Source organism: Scardinius erythrophthalmus, assembly GCF_964197995.2.
Source record: "Scardinius erythrophthalmus genome assembly, chromosome: 22".
In the NCBI taxonomy this organism is placed as follows: Eukaryota; Metazoa; Chordata; class Actinopteri; order Cypriniformes; family Leuciscidae; genus Scardinius; species Scardinius erythrophthalmus.
The window spans coordinates 14,631,624-14,650,930 of record NC_138242.1 but is presented as its reverse complement, the minus strand read 5'-3'; the positions used below and the strand labels follow the sequence as shown (position 1 = coordinate 14,650,930).

The window sequence follows — 19,307 nt, the reverse complement described above, 5'->3', positions numbered from 1 at the left end:
ACCTGCTTGTTTATCGGTACTGGCCAGCTAGCACCAGCTGCCAGACCCTATACAAGTTTGATGTCTTCACCTCGTTTGAGCATATGAAGGTGACTGCACCAGCCATGTCCAGACAGGCCTTCCTGAAAATGTTGGAGCACAGATCTGTTCAAGCTGGAAGGGTAAATCTGCCTGAATATCATTGAAACATATAACAAACAAAATTATATTACTGTATACCTAATATTTAATTGTGGGCATTGCTTCAAAAAATTCTAACCAATCATTTCTTAATATGCAGACAGGTAGTATCTGTGCTGATACATTTCAGCGGAGCTTTTTTGAGTTTACGTTCTGTGAATACAAAGAAGAGGATATGTGCCAGGTCCATCATTTTGAGTGCCCAGCATGTTCTCCAGACATGTTGGCTGTCTGCTCTGATGGGAACCGAAAGCATTACCGCTTCAGCAAGTCAAAAGGGTAGGTATAGGTATTTTTCAGAAGTTTATTTTAGACTTGTCTAACACAAATAGTAGCCCTTCGGGTTGTCATTGAGTAATCATGACTTACATTTTAACAAATAGTAAATGTAGTACTTGTGATTTTTTATTACTGACGCATGTTATCTTATCATGGACAGGACTGAGGAGCCACCCATATATGAGGGCTTGTTCCTGGCCAAGGACGAGGAAGTTGCTACCTTTGTTGATCTTGTCAGAGGCAACATGAGAAGTGTATGAACATTAGATTTTTTTTTTTTAATAATAGTTGTTTATACAGATATTTTAGTTTTGTGTTTTTATGCATCTTAAAATGTGTTATAAACTGACTTTATAGACAAATGACAGTGCTGTCTGCGGTATTGCCAAGTTCACCGCTGGCAGAGAGATGTCCAAAAAGTCTGGTGCTCAGATAGATGAGGAGGGCATTCAAGTTGCAGTTTGCAGGTGTGTGTGTGTGTGTGTGTGTGTGTGTGTGTGTGTGTGTGTGATCCTGGAGTCTGATATTTGAGTTTTAATGGCAATCCAAGTCTTTCACACGTTTGCTTGCTTGCAGAGTGGTATTTATCTATCCTTTGTAGTAGCCAAGTATTATATTTATCATATATTTTGTTATAGGCACTCAGTTGACAGAGATGTGAGCTTAAGCCAGGCCTTACTGGGTCAATTGTTTCTTAACCACTAGATTTTCTTCTGATTTATCAGACATGGGTTTCTTTTACGAGGACTGAACCATTACCGTGGAGAAATATTTGCTTACCCGATGTTTCTTCAAAGAGAGATGTCAAAGAAGGCAAATGTTACCTTCTTCTGTATGGATGTTACATGCAGGTAATCCTCATTGTCATATTGCAAATCCAACTCCATGATTAAAATGTCTTGTTTCTCAGCTTTACAGTGATGTTAGTCATTTTAGATTTCAATTAAAAATGGATCTTTGTTACACTCACATGATGCTGCTCCTGCTTTTTAGGTACTGGCCCTACCTTAACAAAGTAGCAGAGGGTTTACCAGAGCTTCTGCCATTAACAGAAATGAGGCCATTCCTGAGCATCATGCATGCCAAAGCCCATACAGCAAAATGCGAGGTACATGCAATAACTTTAAGTTTGGTATGGCTGTAGCTATAGGGAAATAATGGGTCGGATAATAGAACGTGCTGTGTGTTATCTTTCACTAACTGCTTTTCAGCTGCTTTTTCAAATTTGTTGGACAGGGATTTTGTTTTTCCCCACCAAATAAAAAGCTTGTGTCATGAGATGTTTTAGAGATAATTGTATGCATTAATGCAATCTTCAATGGAAAGGATTAGTTTTACATTTGTGCATGTTATGCCTGATTGGATGATGTTATATCAAAACTTCTGAAGTACTGCTACATAACACTTCTCACTCTGTGTTGCAGGTGAGATGGGGTGGCAGAAGCCAGGATGGAGCAGGAAACACAGTGGGAGAGGAAGTGGAGCAGGTATGGTATTATTGTCAGTATTTTAACTATGGCTACAAAGAGTCTTAATAGAAACCATAATACCAAAAGGCACTTATTTGTCATCTAAGTAAAACGCCTGGTGTGAGGGATAAAGTACATCCTTTATGTATGAGTTAAAATAAAGAACAGGCAGTTCAGTTGTTTTTAGCAATTCAAAATGCATGCATAAGGGGTCCCAAATTCCTAGGATAATACAGTAGACATGTTTTCTGTTAAACCACAGGTTTAAGATCTATGGTGTGTAGGTAATATTTTTATGTAATGGAGACCAAAATTTAATTGTATTATTTTCTTTATAGGTGAACAGCTTTCTCTCCAGGGCAGCACTTGTCACAAAATACATGACAAAAGCTGGTTGGTGTTACACTTACATTACACGCTCTGGTAGCCTAAATAAATAATAATAAATACTTAATAGTGTTTTTACAGGGAATTAAAAAAAAACAAAGTTTCTCTGTTCTGTTCTTACGAAATTTATCATTGTATTACTTCAAGGTAATTACCAGTTCAACTAACTTTTAGTGATAGGGTTTAGGCATGTCTGTTGGGTTTCTCTTATTGCCTTTTGAATGTGAAATCTTACTTTTTGGCTTGTGGGTGCCTTATTGTTTTCATCAGGAAGAGTGAACATGCTAACGCGACAGGCCATGGGTTGGAACAGAAGAAAGAGGGACAACCTTCATCAAGTGTTAGCCCACAGATATGTCAAAGTAGGGGTAAATTATAATTGAGATCCTAAGCACTGCCCCTTTCCCTCAATGCACCAACTACAGCTAGATCTGAAATTTGTTGATTAATTGTTTAATCATGTTACGGAAAAAAATATGCGACTATTTTGATAATAATCATGTTATCATGCAATCATTTTATTCATTTTAAGTAACTGAGGGGAGGTCTGCTTGCTAGTATACACAGATATGTAATGTGTTATTTAATGTTACACCTGTCCTGATGAAAGTCTTGTACCGAAAGCTCAAGTAAAATTGGTGGTTTTTGCATTGTGGTGGTGCATAGAGCTTTTTCGGACATTTTGTTATTTTTTCTATTTAAAAGATCACAGAGAGGGCAAAGGTGGAAGCTGCCAGCCTTAGCAACATCAAGGAGCAGCACAACCTTGATCAGGAGACAATACAGCAGTGGGTGTGTGATGTTAGACAATGGGCGGTCACAGGTAAAACATGTAAAGTACACTATGTATGTGTGTATATACACACCCACACACACACATCTGTTAAGGACTGTACCTTTATACAAATAATAAAAGGTGGCTATATTTTGAAAATGTCACTAATTGTGTCTCTTGTCAATTGTTTTGTTTCACCTATTTAGAGAGAGTCTACACTCCAGGTTGTACTGAAGAGCTAAGGGCTGACATTGAGAACATCACTGTAACCCTTTTGCGCAAGAAGCAAGATCTGTATCGTCAGCATGGTTTGTTGTCAAATCAAGTTATTTAAACCAATAACACTTTAAAAAAACAATAATAATCTGGGATTATGACAGTTTTCTTTTCATTTCGATTTGCAGATAGCAACCAGGCAAGACAAAGAAAGAGAAAGAAAATGACAGAGTTGAAGAAGAAGCTTCGCGAAAAGGTCTTGCAATACAACACCGTAGTGGAAGGAGATCCGATTGACGAGGAGTTGGCTTGCAGTCTGACAGAGGGATATATCCTACCATGGGAGAGACATGGAGATGGTATGATATATATGAATTGCTATATTCCATATTTCCATATTTACCATTGTCCTTTTTGTTACTTGTCATGCAACAACACAGGAATGGGATGATATATTGAAATAAAAAATATCATGAATACCAAAATATGGAAATATTAATCACGGAGCATAAACATTGAATGGTGAGATCAACACCATGTTATTCTGCTGTAGTAATCACAAATAAAATGCTTGACCATCACAATTTCACAAGCTCTCAATTTGAATGGAGAATTATATAATTCAAATTATATTATTGTGACTTTTATTCATATTTTGAAATTGTTTATATTCTACAGAACCAATGCTGTCGCTAAAAAGATTTCTCAGAAAACATAATTCTGTTATGCTTGTATAATATAATAATAAACATTCCTTGTCCACTATTCCATTACTTTCCCCAACCAAAGGCAACACCTTCAGGTTGAAGAGATCTGTCTTCGACCAGGTAATGCTGCTGAAACGCTTGGAGGAGGAGCAGAGCATCCTGGTAAAGGAGATGTCTCAGCACATCAAGTACCTTCTGAAGCAAGTGCAAGAAGTGGAGTCACTCAGAGGACAGACTTTGGAGCGCATCAAAACCAGCAGTATGTACAAGATCTTTAGATTTTAGTATCATGTGTTTATTTATTTATAATATATATAGATAGATCGATCAATCGATCGATCGATCGAACTCTACTTTATACATTGAGTTGTGATCAGGCACTGAGCTGACCAGCTATTTGGCACCAGTGTGCACAATGTAAAAGTTGTAAATACAGTAAATATAATGACTAAAAGGTAATGTTGAAGTTGCAAATTCAGCATTGTAAAATGCAAAAATAGTTACAAATGTCATGTTTTGTTTGATGTGTCATCTTTCTCTTTCTATTTTTTCCCACAATTCCTCTACAGGTTTCGGTGACCTGACAGAGGATGCTACACATGGGCTCAACAGTGTCCTCAATCGGAGGGGTCACTCACTTAGAAGTCAACACAAACAGGCTGTTAATGCATACAGCAGTATAGCCACTATGGAATGTGATTTCCTTTCCATACAGGAGGAAATTGAGGAGTGGGATGACAATGGCTTCACCAGCCCCGAGTCTGAGGAAGAAGACACCTAAAGACCACTGCCAAACAACACAGAGGAACTGGAGATTTGTACAAAAAATCTTGCCTTGCCTTTGTTTTAAATAGCTGTACCAAAGTATCTACAGGAAAGTTTTTGTAGATTCTGTATGTATTTTTATTTAAAAAAAAATAGAAAAACATTGAGTTATTTATCTCTTCTAACATTTGAGCTTGCTGATTTCAAACCAAAACTGCTTATTGCTGCTTTAAATAATTAATTGTCATCATCTTTGCATGGAAAAATCTAATGAAGATTCAATGGCAGTCTGTGTAATTTTAACAAGTATAATTCGAATGTACTTTGGTATTTCCATAATATAAGTGGATTTATATTTGTATGCAATATGCATATACTACCCATATTATTTTGTAGTTTTTTTGTAGTTATAGCATACTGAATACAGTCAAATAGCATTGAAACCATAAATGTTATTCTTTTATGTTTTCCATATGACATCATCTAAATGTACATACAGACAGACAGACAAATCCAAAGAATTTTCACTTACATCCTGTAAAACTGTATAAAGAAATGTCTTTGTAACTTGTGATGCATACATATGCACCACTGGTTACCACAGAGCAAGCAAAGCGGTTGTAGCACCACCCCAGCAGAATACGTCTCTGGATTGAAGGTCCAGTGGCGCCGCAAACCTGCTCCATCTCTACCATCTCAGATAGGGGTGCCCCAAATTTAGTGAATCAGGCAGACTCCTGGCCTTCTTTCTTTTATTTTGTTTTTATTTTATATGCAAAGCACTTTGAAATGCAATAGTGTGAATATTTAAACTCCTTTATATGTAAAGCATTTTGAATAACTTAATTTTTCTTGCTCTCATTTTGTGATTTTGTGCCACTCTAATAAACCCATTTGATGGAATTGTCTGTTAAGTGTGAACTTAATATGCTGCAGCAGGAAATGTTCAGTTTGCATCAGCAGTGACTTGATACAGACTTTTTTCACAGCTACACTGCATGATAAAGCTGTTGTTCTCTTGTACTTGTATGGCACTTCTACTCCACTACATCTCAAAGGGAAATACTGTACTTTTTACTTCACTACATTTATCTGACAGCTTTAGTTACTTTACAAAGGTGGAGTTTTGCACACAAACAATATGAAGAGTATAAATTAGGTACTCAACAGTTTATACAAGAACAGTTAGTGCATTAGTTGATCGACAGAACTTTAATTGCCAGCTATTTAGATAATTTTTTAAGTCATGTCATGTAAAAACATTTCATGGTTCCAGCTTCAGAAATGTGAAGATTTTCATCTAAATTCATTTTCATTTAAAAAAAATTAGGTTTAGACTGACAAAACAAGCAGTGTGAAGGTGTTACTTTTGGGCTATGGGCTCTCGATTAATAAAAATAAAAAAAATCAGCAAATTCATCCATAATGAAATAATCATCTCATGCAGTCAGAGACTAAACTGTTCACCCACAACCAACTACAACAGTTAAAATCCTGCTTTTACATTAACACATGAGGAATAATAATATCATGATAATAAATTATTAGTACTTTTACTTAAGTAAATGATCTGAAAACGTCATCTACCACTGACATCATTTGAAAGTACTATTTGGACACCTAATAGGCTCTATGCACAGCTGCACTACTTCCTGAACTTCAGCCAGCTCCTTTGTTTCCTGTCTGCCATTATTGGACAAACTGATTAATCCAGGTGTGTCTGATTATTGTTGTTGGTCAGACACACCTGGATTAATCAGTTTGTCCAATAATGGCAGACAGGAAACAAAGGAGCTGGCTGAAGTTCAGGAAGTAGTGCAGCTGTGCATAGGGCCTATTGCATCTTTTAGATTAATGCTGATGCTCATAAGTTCATGACTCTAGCTAAAACACCCAAATAGTCTGTTTTTTTGCTTGGCTGCGGTACATACATATGTGCAGTATTGTTATAATACTACATTTCTAAAAAATATATAAAAGTTGAGGTCGGGCCTCAAAGTCCTCACTGAAACTATGCCTGAGCCAAGGCTGTGTCCATAAATTTAAAATTTAAACTTTGTTTTAGGACTAAACCAAATATATGGTTGGAAAGGGCTCCACCTGGAGAGTAACATATGTCAGTCTGAAGGTTGTAAATGGCTCCTGCTTTTAAATATTGACCTCTGAACCTTGACCTTGGTGCATGTTTGAAAGCTTGTCATTCTGGAACAGAAAGGGCTACAGACATGAAACCAACTGTTATAAATAGCTGTTGACTTCAGCTATATGACTATACTCATATGGGTAGAGTCACCAAGAGGTTTTGCTATCAAAAATGGTCAAACTTGATTTTCACCTATTTAACAGTAAGGTATTTAAAATTGTATTACACAAATGTGATTCCCATCCCCTTTAACCCATCAGTGTATTCTTGCATCATTATTTACAAATCTCAATTTCAATATATTGAGACATATATTTTTAAACTACAATTCCCTCTAGCCGCGCCATGCCACTTCATACTAATTAGTACCATATTTGTAGTTTTTTCTGTTTGCAAACGTTAGGCTGTGAATAGGGTTGTAAAAATATGTATGCACTGAATATATTAAATATCTAGTACAGCCGAACTAGTACTTACACTGTATTTAGGTGTTGTGTGATAGGCAAAAGTAAAGATGTTGGTTTATTTCGGATATTTTCCGAGCTGGAAAACAAATCAAATCAGCGTCACAGTAGTTCTTCCGGTTTGCAAAATAGGGGTTTCTAAACACATATCATGATAATATCTTAATGTTTAACTGTTTAATGTTTAACTGCAGCCGAAGCATATATTACAATGAATTTATGTGGTTTACTTTAAAAAAGCAAACCGGTGATTAAGGCGATTTTAGCAAGTAGGCCCATATACACGCGTTTCGGGATTATGTTCACAGTCGGCTGGAGTTACATAACGTACCTCCCTAATTACACATCGGAAGTGTAATTTAGGAGCTTTAGGCATTTGTATATTGTTTAATTAGAATTTCAAAATGTTTGTTCGGCCGCTATGACTTAAATAAAATTGTTACGTTACACAATACTGCATTTTGTTAGTAAGGATTAAGGTGCTATGTAAATTACGTGGTCAATGATATGAACAGTGTGTGGTCAATGATATATGGACAGACCTGAAAAACACCCATAATAAATTAAAACATTTACAGTGCGTACTCACGTTGTTTGTAATAGGCTTAACTTACTAATATAAGGCTACAAATTACTCCTAAATGTGTAAATATGTATATAATTTCCTTTCTCTTTTCCTTGTTGTTATACAGGTATACATTACCTTTATCAAAGTCTCAATAGGCTATTAACTTTGCTAATGTCCATATATTAACTCTCCTTATGTGATTTATGTCCATATTAAATTCTGATTGTGGATTTACTGATTATCAAATAAAGTTTAACTGGAAGTTTTCAACCATCCCCTTGATAAAAACAGTCCATAACAAACTAGCTGTCACAGATTGTCAAACTTCATAATAAAAGACAAATCTGAAAATGTCACATAGTACACTTCATTTATCTTATTAGGTATAGTTCATGACAGTGAAGTGAATAACAGAAATGGCAAATGAACAACAAATACAGTACCAAAAACAGCACTTTATTTAAGATGATCTCAATTCCCTTATTTGAAGTGTTTGTGTGTGTGTGTGTGTGTGTGTGTGTGTGTGTGTGTGTGTGTAGTCCCATTTGTGAAATGCACATTTTCATTCCCATCAAAAAAATAAATAGTTATTTTACTGGGACATCACAAACAAATACAAACAAAACAATCCATATAGGGGTCCTTCAAGTTTAAGAAATGTTAAGTCTGTTGACTGTTGCACTTTATTGAATCCATACAGATAAAAGAGGCTGCAACAAGCTTGAATAAAAACCATGAAGAATATTAAAGTTCAAATTACATTACAAACTGTTTAGCTGATGTAACATCACAATGTTATGGAACAATACAAGTGGACAACAAAAAAATATGTAAAGAAAATACACTTAACAAGAACAAGGAAAAAAATGCATGTTTGCAATGTATGTTGCATATTTGCAGGATAGCTGCATGGGAATCAGGCTGGCTGCCAGGATGGAGGCCAGGTCTTTCCACCATTCGCAGTGTACTAATCGTCAAAGCCTGAAACCCTGATGTTTCCTCTGACTATACCATCAACATCTCCAATCACTGCATTCCTCTTCTAGAGACTTGCAGCAGAAACTCAAAAGTGAATAATAAATACTCAAGCATGCACATCATAATCTAAGTTAAGTCATTAAAAGTACTTTATATATCCCCTTGGGAAAATTCAGATGGGTAATTTTGTGTAGCCTGACCTAAGCCAAAAGACAACAGCCCATGTACGTTGACCTGAAAAATGCTTGGAATAAAGACTAGCTAGTAGCTATATGCTGAATTACTGGAAAAATGTTGTGTAAATAATGCATCCCTACTTTGTGGCCCTTCCATAGTTACATTTAAATAGTGAATTTCACTTTTGGTTTCATATGGCTGTGGATACACTCACAATTGTAAACAGCATACAAAAACTGTTTGCATGATCATTTTTCTTTAATAATCTCTACCCAAGACAATGGCTTGTCAACAATCCCAACAAATGAAAACAGTACATTACACTACATTTATTCATTTAGCTGACGCTTTTATCCAAAGCGACTTACAATTGCTGTTTATGTCAAATGTCGCACGCCTCCGGAGCAACTAGGGGTTAAGAGTCTTGCTCAGGGATGTACAGAGTACACTCTCTGCCAGTACAGAGAGATCCAAGAGCCCAATAATAAAATGCATGTAATCGTACATAACCAAAAGCTGTTTAACATACCACATTGTGCAGGGCTGCCAGTCATAAAGATGTTCTGTCCTCCCCTGTGGCAGGAAGACAAAGACATTGTATTACTGTATGTTATTTAAATATTGTACTTTAACAAGGAGTGAAAATATATTAATTGTTGACATAGTTTATATACTGCATATTTAGAATAATAGTCATCAAATAAGATCCATGACTGACACTTCAAGCTAAAGGTATTTACAGGATGCCTACATATACAGCTCAATGTTGTGACTTAGACAACGGCATTTTGACAAGGTAACATTAAGTAATCACTGTGAAGCTGCTTTCATACAATCTGTATTGTAAAAAGCGCTATATAAAAAGGTGACTTGTCTTGACGTGGGTGTCTTTAGGGGTAATAATTGTTTTTTTGGGGGGATAAATAATAAAAGCGATACAACCATTGTTTTTATAATCACATATTTGTTGCTGCATTTTAAGTGAAATTTAACTTGGTTAAGGTTTTGAAATGACAATAGCCAATAGCATTATTTAAAGGTATAGTGGAGGATCTTTCCGAATTTTAAATAAGTCCCGCACTCTCCACTTTTTGAAAAGTTTGATTGAGTCACCAAAATGATTGACAATTAGGAGGACCAATAGTATAGGGAATCCAGCCGGAAATAAAAAATCCTCCGCTATACCTTTAACTAATTGAGAGGAAACACTGTTATCCAGTTAGTCATTGTCCTACCTTTCTGTTCCTTGTCTTTATTATTTCACGGACTGGGAACATTTCAAGCCGATTGTGAGGGCAATCTGTAATTGTAAGGAATATATTATTTGCACCAATGTCCACAATATGTGTAGTATTTTTTGTGCAGGAATCAATTCACAATGCACACATTTATGCATTTTTTCCACTGTTTGTCATTAGCACATTTAGCTCCTCCTAGTGAGATTTGAGAACCACAGGAGTATCAAAGGCTGCATGGTTCTATTCAAAATCTTTGTTTCTTTGCCATCCCTTTTTTATGTTGTGTCTCCTAATGGACTGTTTACATTTTACATCGCTTTCCACAGAGCAGATATATTTTACACTGGTATTCTTTACACTGGGACTTTAACTTTGCAGCTCTCTAATTACAGGGATGTGTAGACAACCATCAATTAAATTACTATTTATAGAAAAAATAATAAAATAATATAGCATCTAGGCATACAGTATAATTGCAATCCTGAATCAGATCCATAATAAATCAATAATTTTTAGAGGGTTTACAAAAATCACATTAACTTCATGACGATTATGCGGGGGTAAAATGTCTGTACAATACATGCCGTGCATAGACTAAAACACACCTTTAATTTTTTGTGGTCTTTTACGTTGCCGTGGAACCTGCAGTGGTGGCTGCAGAGCTGGGACCTGGTGTGCTGGTTCATGGAAGGGTGGAGCTGGGTGTGTTGGTTCCTGGATGGATGGAGCCAGGTGTGCTGGTTCCTGGATGGATGGAGCCAGGTGTGGTGGTGTGTGGTTGGAAAGAGCCAGGTGTGCTGGTTCCTGGATGGATGGAGCCAGGTGTGTTGGTTCCTGGATGGATGGAGCCAGGTGTGCTGGTTCCTGGATGGATGGAGCCAGGTGTGGTGGTTCTCGGATGGATGGAGCCAGGTGTACTGGTTCCTGGATGGATGGAGCCAGGTGTGGTGGTGTGTGGTTGGAAAGAGCCAGGTGTGCTGGTTCCTGGATGGGTGGAGCCAGGTGTGCTGGTTCCTGGATGGATGGAGCCAGGTGTGGTGGTGTGTGGTTGGAAAGAGCCAGGTGTGCTGGTTCCTGGATGGATGGAGCCAGGTGTGCTGGTTCCTGGATGGATGGAGCCAGGTGTGCTGCTTTGTAGATGGAGGGACCCTGGAGTGCTGGTTTGTAGATGGAGGGACCCTGGAGTGCTGGTTTGTAGATGGATGGAGCAGGGTGCGGTGATGTGTGGTAGGAAGGAGACGGCTGTGGTGACGTGCAGACAGATGTAGTCTGGGTTGCTGGTGTGCCAATGGATGGAGCCTGGTTTTGTGATGCTGTGGCTGGTGTTTCCTGTTGTGGTGACTGGATATGGGTGGTAGGGGTTAAGTCACACGTCACCAAATGTAGGACGAAGTTCTCCTCTTCTTGAGGTAGTTGGTCTGGGTTGAGTCTTGTCCAACCTATAAATGGACATGGAGAACACACAAATATAATATATAATATGCAAACGCCGGTGCTGACCGGTAGGATGCTACTGCCAGTGATGCATGCACTCGTCGGGAGAGTGGCATTAAGCAAAGTTGAATCTTCTGTAAAAACACTGAATACTGCTCTTATTAATACATGTGCAGAAAAAACATTAGTTCAAAAATCGGGGTTGACTTGCTTTATTTTTTATTTCAGCCAGTGATGTTGGGAAACGTTATATGTTTTGTAAAAAAAACATACTCCACCCTGCTCTTATCAATATGCTATTAGTTAAATAGCATTAGATAGCTATTACCGATGTTGGGAGAAACTGTTTATTATTTTTTAAATATGCACATTGCTTCTCTGTATAGCATCACCTGGTTGGAGAGGCAGCAATGTGTAAAGTTTGGCTGATTGTTGACTCCTAATGTTAATTATTGTTGTTCCAGTAAAGTGGATTCATTTCTAAAATAAGTGGACTAAACAGGTTATCTGTCACTTTTTAGAAAGGGGCAGGGCGCGGGATAGTAAAAGTAATATAGTAACATGACAAGTAATGTAACTAGAAACTTTTAATTCCCTGTAATAAGTGAAGTAATATTATAACTTTTACAGAAGGAGTAACAATTCCCTGAGTAACTTACCCAACACCGGTTGTGGTCTCAGTGACTTTCATGCCGTTAGGTACTTTTTTGCACATCCAATCTCTATTCCCAGTGGCACAAGTAGTAGATTTACTTTGACTATGTTTTAAAAAAATACATTAACATTAACACAAGTTAGTCTTAAAGGGCAAAATTAGTAGGATTGTCTCTTGCTGTTTGTAAACACATGATTCAAAGTTGGCCCATACAGAGAGAGCGGCGATTGAGCGAGCTCCAAAAGAGAGTGAGCAGTGTTAGCAAGAACAAAGCAGTGAATCAGAGAAATAAAAGGTCTTCTGATTGTTTCATTTCGGTTACATTCTAAAGCACAAATAAACATGACCCCACCTCCACAGAACCCTGTTGGAAAGAGCGACTTTGGCGGATTTTGTGTGAATACAGCCGAAGCCACCGTCAGCCTTTAATATATGTCTGCTATAAGTGTGTGTGTAGCTCAGACACACAGACCTGTATGATGGAGAGAGAACACAGAGGAAAGAGATGGAGACAGCAATGTAACCTGATTGCTACGTTACTATAGAGTCAGAGTCCTGGGCCCGTATTCTTAAAGATTCTAAGAATCCTCTCAGAAAACTCCTAATTTAGCTTAAAAACTTTTACATAGGAGTCTTAGCTTCTGAGAGCAACTCTTGAGCAAGGAAAAAACAAAAACTTTTATCTTAGTGAGGAGGCGGGGCTGACCCCGTTGCTATGTGTGACAAAATCTTTTGAAGACTGTGATTGGTTGGTTGTCCACGAAGGAAAACAATTTTTATGTATAGGGTCTATTCTAAGCCTTCACATTGAAATTACATGCGTAATCTGGAGCTATAGCATTTATGTGCTGTAACGGAGATGTTAGCGTGTCTTTAATAAGATCGGTCACTAAACATGATCTCTGCATTATCTAATCTATAGCGTCTTATAGGCTAACTCACTGTCCATTGTCTGCAACACATTTCTTCTCCCTCTTCATCTTTCTGCCACTTTCGGCTGTAAACGCCCACATTTCTAAGAATTTTTCTAGAATTTTGTCACTAGGAGCTACTCTTTGCATTAAGATTTTTTATGAATACGGGCCCTGGCTTTTATTTTATGAGAAACCACAGGAAGTCCTGTTTCCCATTTGCGCTAGCTTCCCAGCTGAGTGTTTAGGCTCTTTAAAATGACTCTAGGTTGCAGCTAGGCTACAGCCAGATCAGAATTTCTAGTCTTTGCTGTTTGGAAATGTACAGGACAACACCAACAATTGTACAACGGATAGTGAATACATGCATGCGTATGCATTTCAAGGTTAAATAAATGCAATCTCACCTTCAACCATCAATTTATAGATGGCATCCACATTATCAAGGCATTTCTTAGCGGATGTGCTAAGGTGGGCATGCATTGGCAGCATTAGTTTTGTTTTAGTATGGCACGTCCCTGTCACCACCTTAGGAGGATGGGCAATTAGCAGCAGGGGCTTCATGCCAAGGGCATACAACTTCTCAAGCTGGAACAGAGAGGTAGAGAGATCAATTAGATACACAAAACTGTAGTTTACAGCTGAATTTTACAGTTTACACTGGGACGGCAGTGGCTCTGTGGTTCATGTAGGTTGTCTACAAATTCGGAAGACTGGTGGTTCAATCCCCGGTTCCACTGAATCAAGTGTCGAGGTGTCCATGAGCAAGACACCTAACCCCAGCTGCTCCTGACGAGCTGGATAGTGCCTTGCATGGCTGACACCGCTGTCGGTGCATGTGTGGTTACATCAAAGCTAGGAAACATCTACAAACAATTTTTACATAATTTTTGGATAGATAAATGTGAGGATTTGTATGAGTTTCAACTCCCTAGATATAATAGTAGGAAAAAACAGTAAACATGAATTATATTCTTATTAATAGAGTGGATGTGAGGCAATTTATTAAACTAGTCAATTTATTTGCTTATGTCAAAATAATAAAACACTTTTGGTGAATGAGATGATCGGAAAACTACATACCAGAATGGCAGCATCATCAAGAACGTGGGACTTATTTTTATTTTTTTTCATAGATGCCAACCACTGCTTCTGCTGACTTTTAAATTTTTCCATCTTTTTTTGGAGTCTTACATTTTGGGGTTGTGGATGGTTGCAAAATGAACAAATTTTAAGTCCACAATATATTTTTTCCCCGCAGTTTGGGCAGGTCTTTTTTTGTGACCCTCCAGCCATTTCTGAACAGAAATAGATGGAAGAGAGAGAGAGATAGATAGATTGAAAGAGTGATTAAAAGAGAGACAATAACAGAAAGAGAGAGATCGAAAGAGACAAGTGAGAACGAGAGAGAGTGGCTCTTAAAAGTGCCATTGGTTTGATTTGTGTGCGTGTGTGTATATGTGTGTGTGTTGGTGGAGTCAAAGTGTTGCAATATAGCTGTAAAACAAGAAAAAAGCAAAAGATTGTTAGAATAGCATTTGTAGTAAATGATCATTTCTTAATTGTTAGGACAGAGTAATTGTACTTATTAATTGACTACATATCAATCACAACCACTACGTACAATACAAATCAATCCTTACTGTGCAAATATCAGATTTGTACCACATTCACTTGACACAAGCAAGTACCAACACAAATCTATTTTTATTTAGGCCTACAAATAATGGAAAAGGTGGTTTTCTTCTGTCCTGTTGCATAAAACGCTTCTCATAATATCTACTGCTCTCTCTTCTCAATGTCACACATAACTAAAGTAACAATTATGATTCAGTGTCTTCTAAAATGGCAAAGTCTTACAAAAGTATGGCACCAAAGTGTTACAGGATAATTATGTTAATTACAAGTTAATTATGCATTAATAGGGGTTATGCGGAACGCCCAACGTTCGAACCGGAAAACGGTTATAAACATTTCCGGTTTGCATTACCGTACGCATCTGCAGCGGTAGGTGATCTCTGAGGTAACTTATTTTGCGCTTTTTTTAGAATACAATTCTTATTTCTGTTTTAGTTAAAAAGTCACGAATGCTTAAGTATCAGAAAATTTTTTTTTATAAAAAAATAAAACGCAGTCTTCATTTGATTGTTTTAATCGTCTGCAAGCAAATATAAAAGGTTAAACTACTATGATAGCATACAAGTCTAAACGAACTTACTGATAGTTAGCTAACTCTACATCGGGTGCCATTACCAAAAGCTACATATACTAACTTACATACCTTCATAATCATGAATAAATGAGGAGGCTTAAAAACTTAAATCCTTTATTTAACGGAGTACTCGGGGCTCTGGAAGTCCGTTTGGCAATACGATGTACATCTGAAATGGATAGAATGGGTAGCTCCTGTAAACACCTGCTATAAAAGGTCACCATTCCTACGCTGTGTTTACCTCAGTAGCTGACGACCGGAAGTAGTTATACCCGTTTTGTAGAACCCGGAAGTATGTTGCGCATAACCCCTATTATATCAGGTATGAATGAACAGTCATTGACATTGAGTCGCACTGAGCAGTCAAATCCTCTGGAAAGACTCCCGGTCCACTTTTTTATTCTAGTCCATCCCCGATTGCGGTAATTCTCCTTAGTTACACTTCTGACATTTACTTTGCACTTTGAATAAAACTTTAACCACTGCAACAACACGTTGTTAATTGTTGTCCTCACAACACATGGACAAATACATGAGTTTAAACTGATTTTTGTTGTGGAAGTGCCACATTCCTACTGTGCCGGGGACGGGACAGCTGTCATTTAGCTGGCTAGCTAACGTAACTACTTCGGCGGGTAGCCGTGTAAATGATAATGCAACACTAACAAATTCAACCTAAACTCCATGGATGATTAAATCCAGCTACAACTAAAGAAATAACAGCAAAGGTTTTACGTGCTTTTTAACAAACAAACACCCCGAGGGGTTGAGATACTTACTGTAGTCATGTGGCGGGAGAAATGAGTGGTAAAAGCGCAGTGATTATGGGTAAGAAGCGTGCGTAACGTGACGTATCGTTGCCGTGGTAACGACTGAAAGTCTTCTGATTCATAATAATAATAATTAATAATATTCGCTGCTATGACAGACAATACATTTGAAAAGAATAAAATATCGTAAATGGTTTAATAAAGTAAAGGGAACAATCTATTTAACACAGCCTCGGGCCATTCTTTAAAACTACTCCATCTATAAATGGATAGTTATATCACAAATAATTTACTGTTATTTAGACAACAAAAATCGGAAGTAATACACTACAATAAATTATAAAAGGAGGACGTTTCGTAAACTAGAAAACAACATTTACCGCTGCCCATTGTGACGTTGTCTAACCAGGGAATCCGTGTGTCCACCACGACAAATGAGCCTCATTGACTTTGTATGGGTGTTGTTTTCGTGGTGCCGACACGTAATTGTAACACATTACGTGCCACCACCACGCAAATCGGGGTTAAGGGGTCGTGTTCATTTCACGTAATTCTGTGAGATCAGGTTGACCTGCGCCTGGACACGATGACAATGCAGTCCTGAAGTGTCAACCAGTCCATCCCCTGTGAAGGCCTCCGTCCCTTCCCTTTACCTCAGTACAGATAAAATGTTGTTGGGATGATTCCGGTTCGCGTTGCTATGCAGACGCGACAACAAATTTCTGTATTATAATTTTTTAAGGCCAGACAAGTAGTTTATTGAGGGTTGATTTGTAAAGAAGGACTACACGCCTGTGCACATATTCAAACGCGCTTACCTTTGGACTGAACACGTAATGCGCATGTGCACAACGTCTGCATTTTCGTGGGTTTGCGTTTTTGAGGTTTGCGCAGAGATAACGGATAATCGTTTGCACCTTCTAACCTATTTCAGGGAGTGCGTTCTCGAGACACCAGGCACTGTTTTGTGTGGATGGGCGGCCGGAGCGCGTTAAGGGTTTTCCTGTTAGAACGGTGTCGTGTTAGCGGCCCCTAAGTTAATAACTAATGATCTTCGCAACTGAAGTGAATCAATCAATTAAAAACTAACTTTAGCTGGACAATAACTTTATCATAGAGCTGTTGTGCCTAAACAATCTGTTACGGTAATTTCCTATTATCCCTGTAAAGCTGCTTTGAAACAATCCATATTGTTAAAAGCGCTATATAAATGAAGGTGACTTGACTTGACTTTTGACTGCGAAAGCCACACGTGTGATTCCTAGATGAGGAGGACCAGAGGGTTAAACATATTTTTCAAAATTATTATTAATTTCTTCGTCCGTTAAACTTAAATGAGAAAAAAAATACAACGCATCTTTTAAAGTTAATTAATTGTGAATTCTGGGATTGGTGTCAGAAATGAAATCGAATCTGATGTGGTCATGTAGGGCCGAATAAAAAATTGCTTATTCAGAAAGTTTTATTGAATCATTGTTTCATAAAGAGGACAGATTGTTGCTTTCCTTTAAACACAGTTAACTCATTAGTTCACACTTAACTCATTAGCATTCATTTGAAAGTGAGTGTTACAGTTCATGTGCATACCTTTATATCAAATATTAAAATACCCAACTGTCTAGGATTTTGATGACAGCTGTTTCATCAGTTTTTCTTTTCGTCAGGAGTTTTTGTGACTTTCTTGTGACATTTGTCATGCGCTTGTGAATCACTGACATAATTTTCCTCTCAGTGTAAGAGATGCTTGTCTGTTCTTCATTTTGTTCTCAATAACTCACTCAAAATACAAAGGAATATTCTTCTCCGTTTCACTTCTCATTTATAACCACAAGTTTTATACAGTTTAAATAATTATACTGTGAATGTTGAATAAGTCAAAATGGGTATTGCATGTAACAAATAGGCTGTCTTTCCAATTAATAAATTCAAAACAAATTCCTGTTGTGTACACCTGATGATTGTTATATTTGTTCTTATTTGACACTTTTGACAAGATTTTAAGCATAGTTAGCTAAAGTTGAACTTTCAGGCCACTTTGAAAATGTATTTGAACAGATGCTGTATATTTCATGATTTACTGAGTATCATGGCAGACTGGGCAGTACACTAATGGAAACCTAATGATAAAAACACACAAACTGATGTTTAACCTGCCCACTGCAAATAAGAACAGAGCACTGCCAACAACACAGAGGACTAGGTAGAGCCGGTAACTAGAGAAACTTGGAATAATTTTGTATTAAACACTGGAGTAAAGGCAAGACATGTTGTTCTCTTGGTGTATGCAGGTTACATCCATAGGCCAGTATGTGGCAACAAGTGACTGTCTTTATGAGTGAGTCCAGATATCATTCATTCATGAAAAGTGTGCGATTTCAGACTCAGCCACTCACTTTGAGTGAGTCATTAAATCATTCAACCAACCAATTCATGGAGAACACTGATTCAATCAAAAATAAATCTCTACTGTTGCTACGAGAAGCACAAATGATAATTTAGCAGTCTCTTGCTTGTGTGATATTGCTTAATTATAATATAGATACAGCTGTCTTTGTCATTTCAAAACCTACATAACTATTATATATATATTTTGTGGTTATATATATATATTGTGGTCACATGTGGTTTGCTAAATGGATGTCTGAAGCTTAACTACAATTATTTAGCCTTTATTCAAACAAAATCATATGCCAGCATTTTTAATAAAAATAGAAACAATTGGAAGAGAAATTAACACTAAAGTGTCTGGTTTAATGGAACAATCCATTGTGCTGTTTTGTTTGTAAATGTCATTGAGCTATATCTCTGAAGACTGTCTTTCATCCATGAAGTGAACAAATAATGATCAAATGTGGATGTGTGATAATACTTCATGTATCATCAACGTGTGTGAGGAAAACACATGCCCCACATTATAATGTAACTGATTGTCTAATAAGCTGCTTCAGAATGAACAGAGAGGAATGGGACTTGGAGGTA

The 19,307-nt window shown here is 37.4% G+C and overlaps 1 protein-coding gene across 1 annotated transcript; it reads left to right on the top strand.

Moving 5' to 3' along the window:
- Nucleotides 1–344: 344 nt before the first annotated feature.
- Nucleotides 345–3,757, top strand: LOC308682819 (uncharacterized protein; the record flags this gene model as incomplete). The annotated part of the gene is made up of 11 exons (XM_081352763.1): nucleotides 345–459; nucleotides 620–713; nucleotides 817–926; nucleotides 1,185–1,310; nucleotides 1,884–1,946; nucleotides 2,267–2,321; nucleotides 2,586–2,677; nucleotides 3,021–3,138; nucleotides 3,297–3,398; nucleotides 3,495–3,665; nucleotides 3,747–3,757. The coding sequence occupies exons 4-11, from the start codon at nucleotides 1,305–1,307 to the stop codon at nucleotides 3,755–3,757; spliced, it is 618 nt and encodes a 205-aa protein (XP_081208889.1). The 5' UTR covers nucleotides 345–459; nucleotides 620–713; nucleotides 817–926; nucleotides 1,185–1,304.
- Between the last annotated feature and the right edge of the window lie 15,550 nt (nucleotides 3,758–19,307).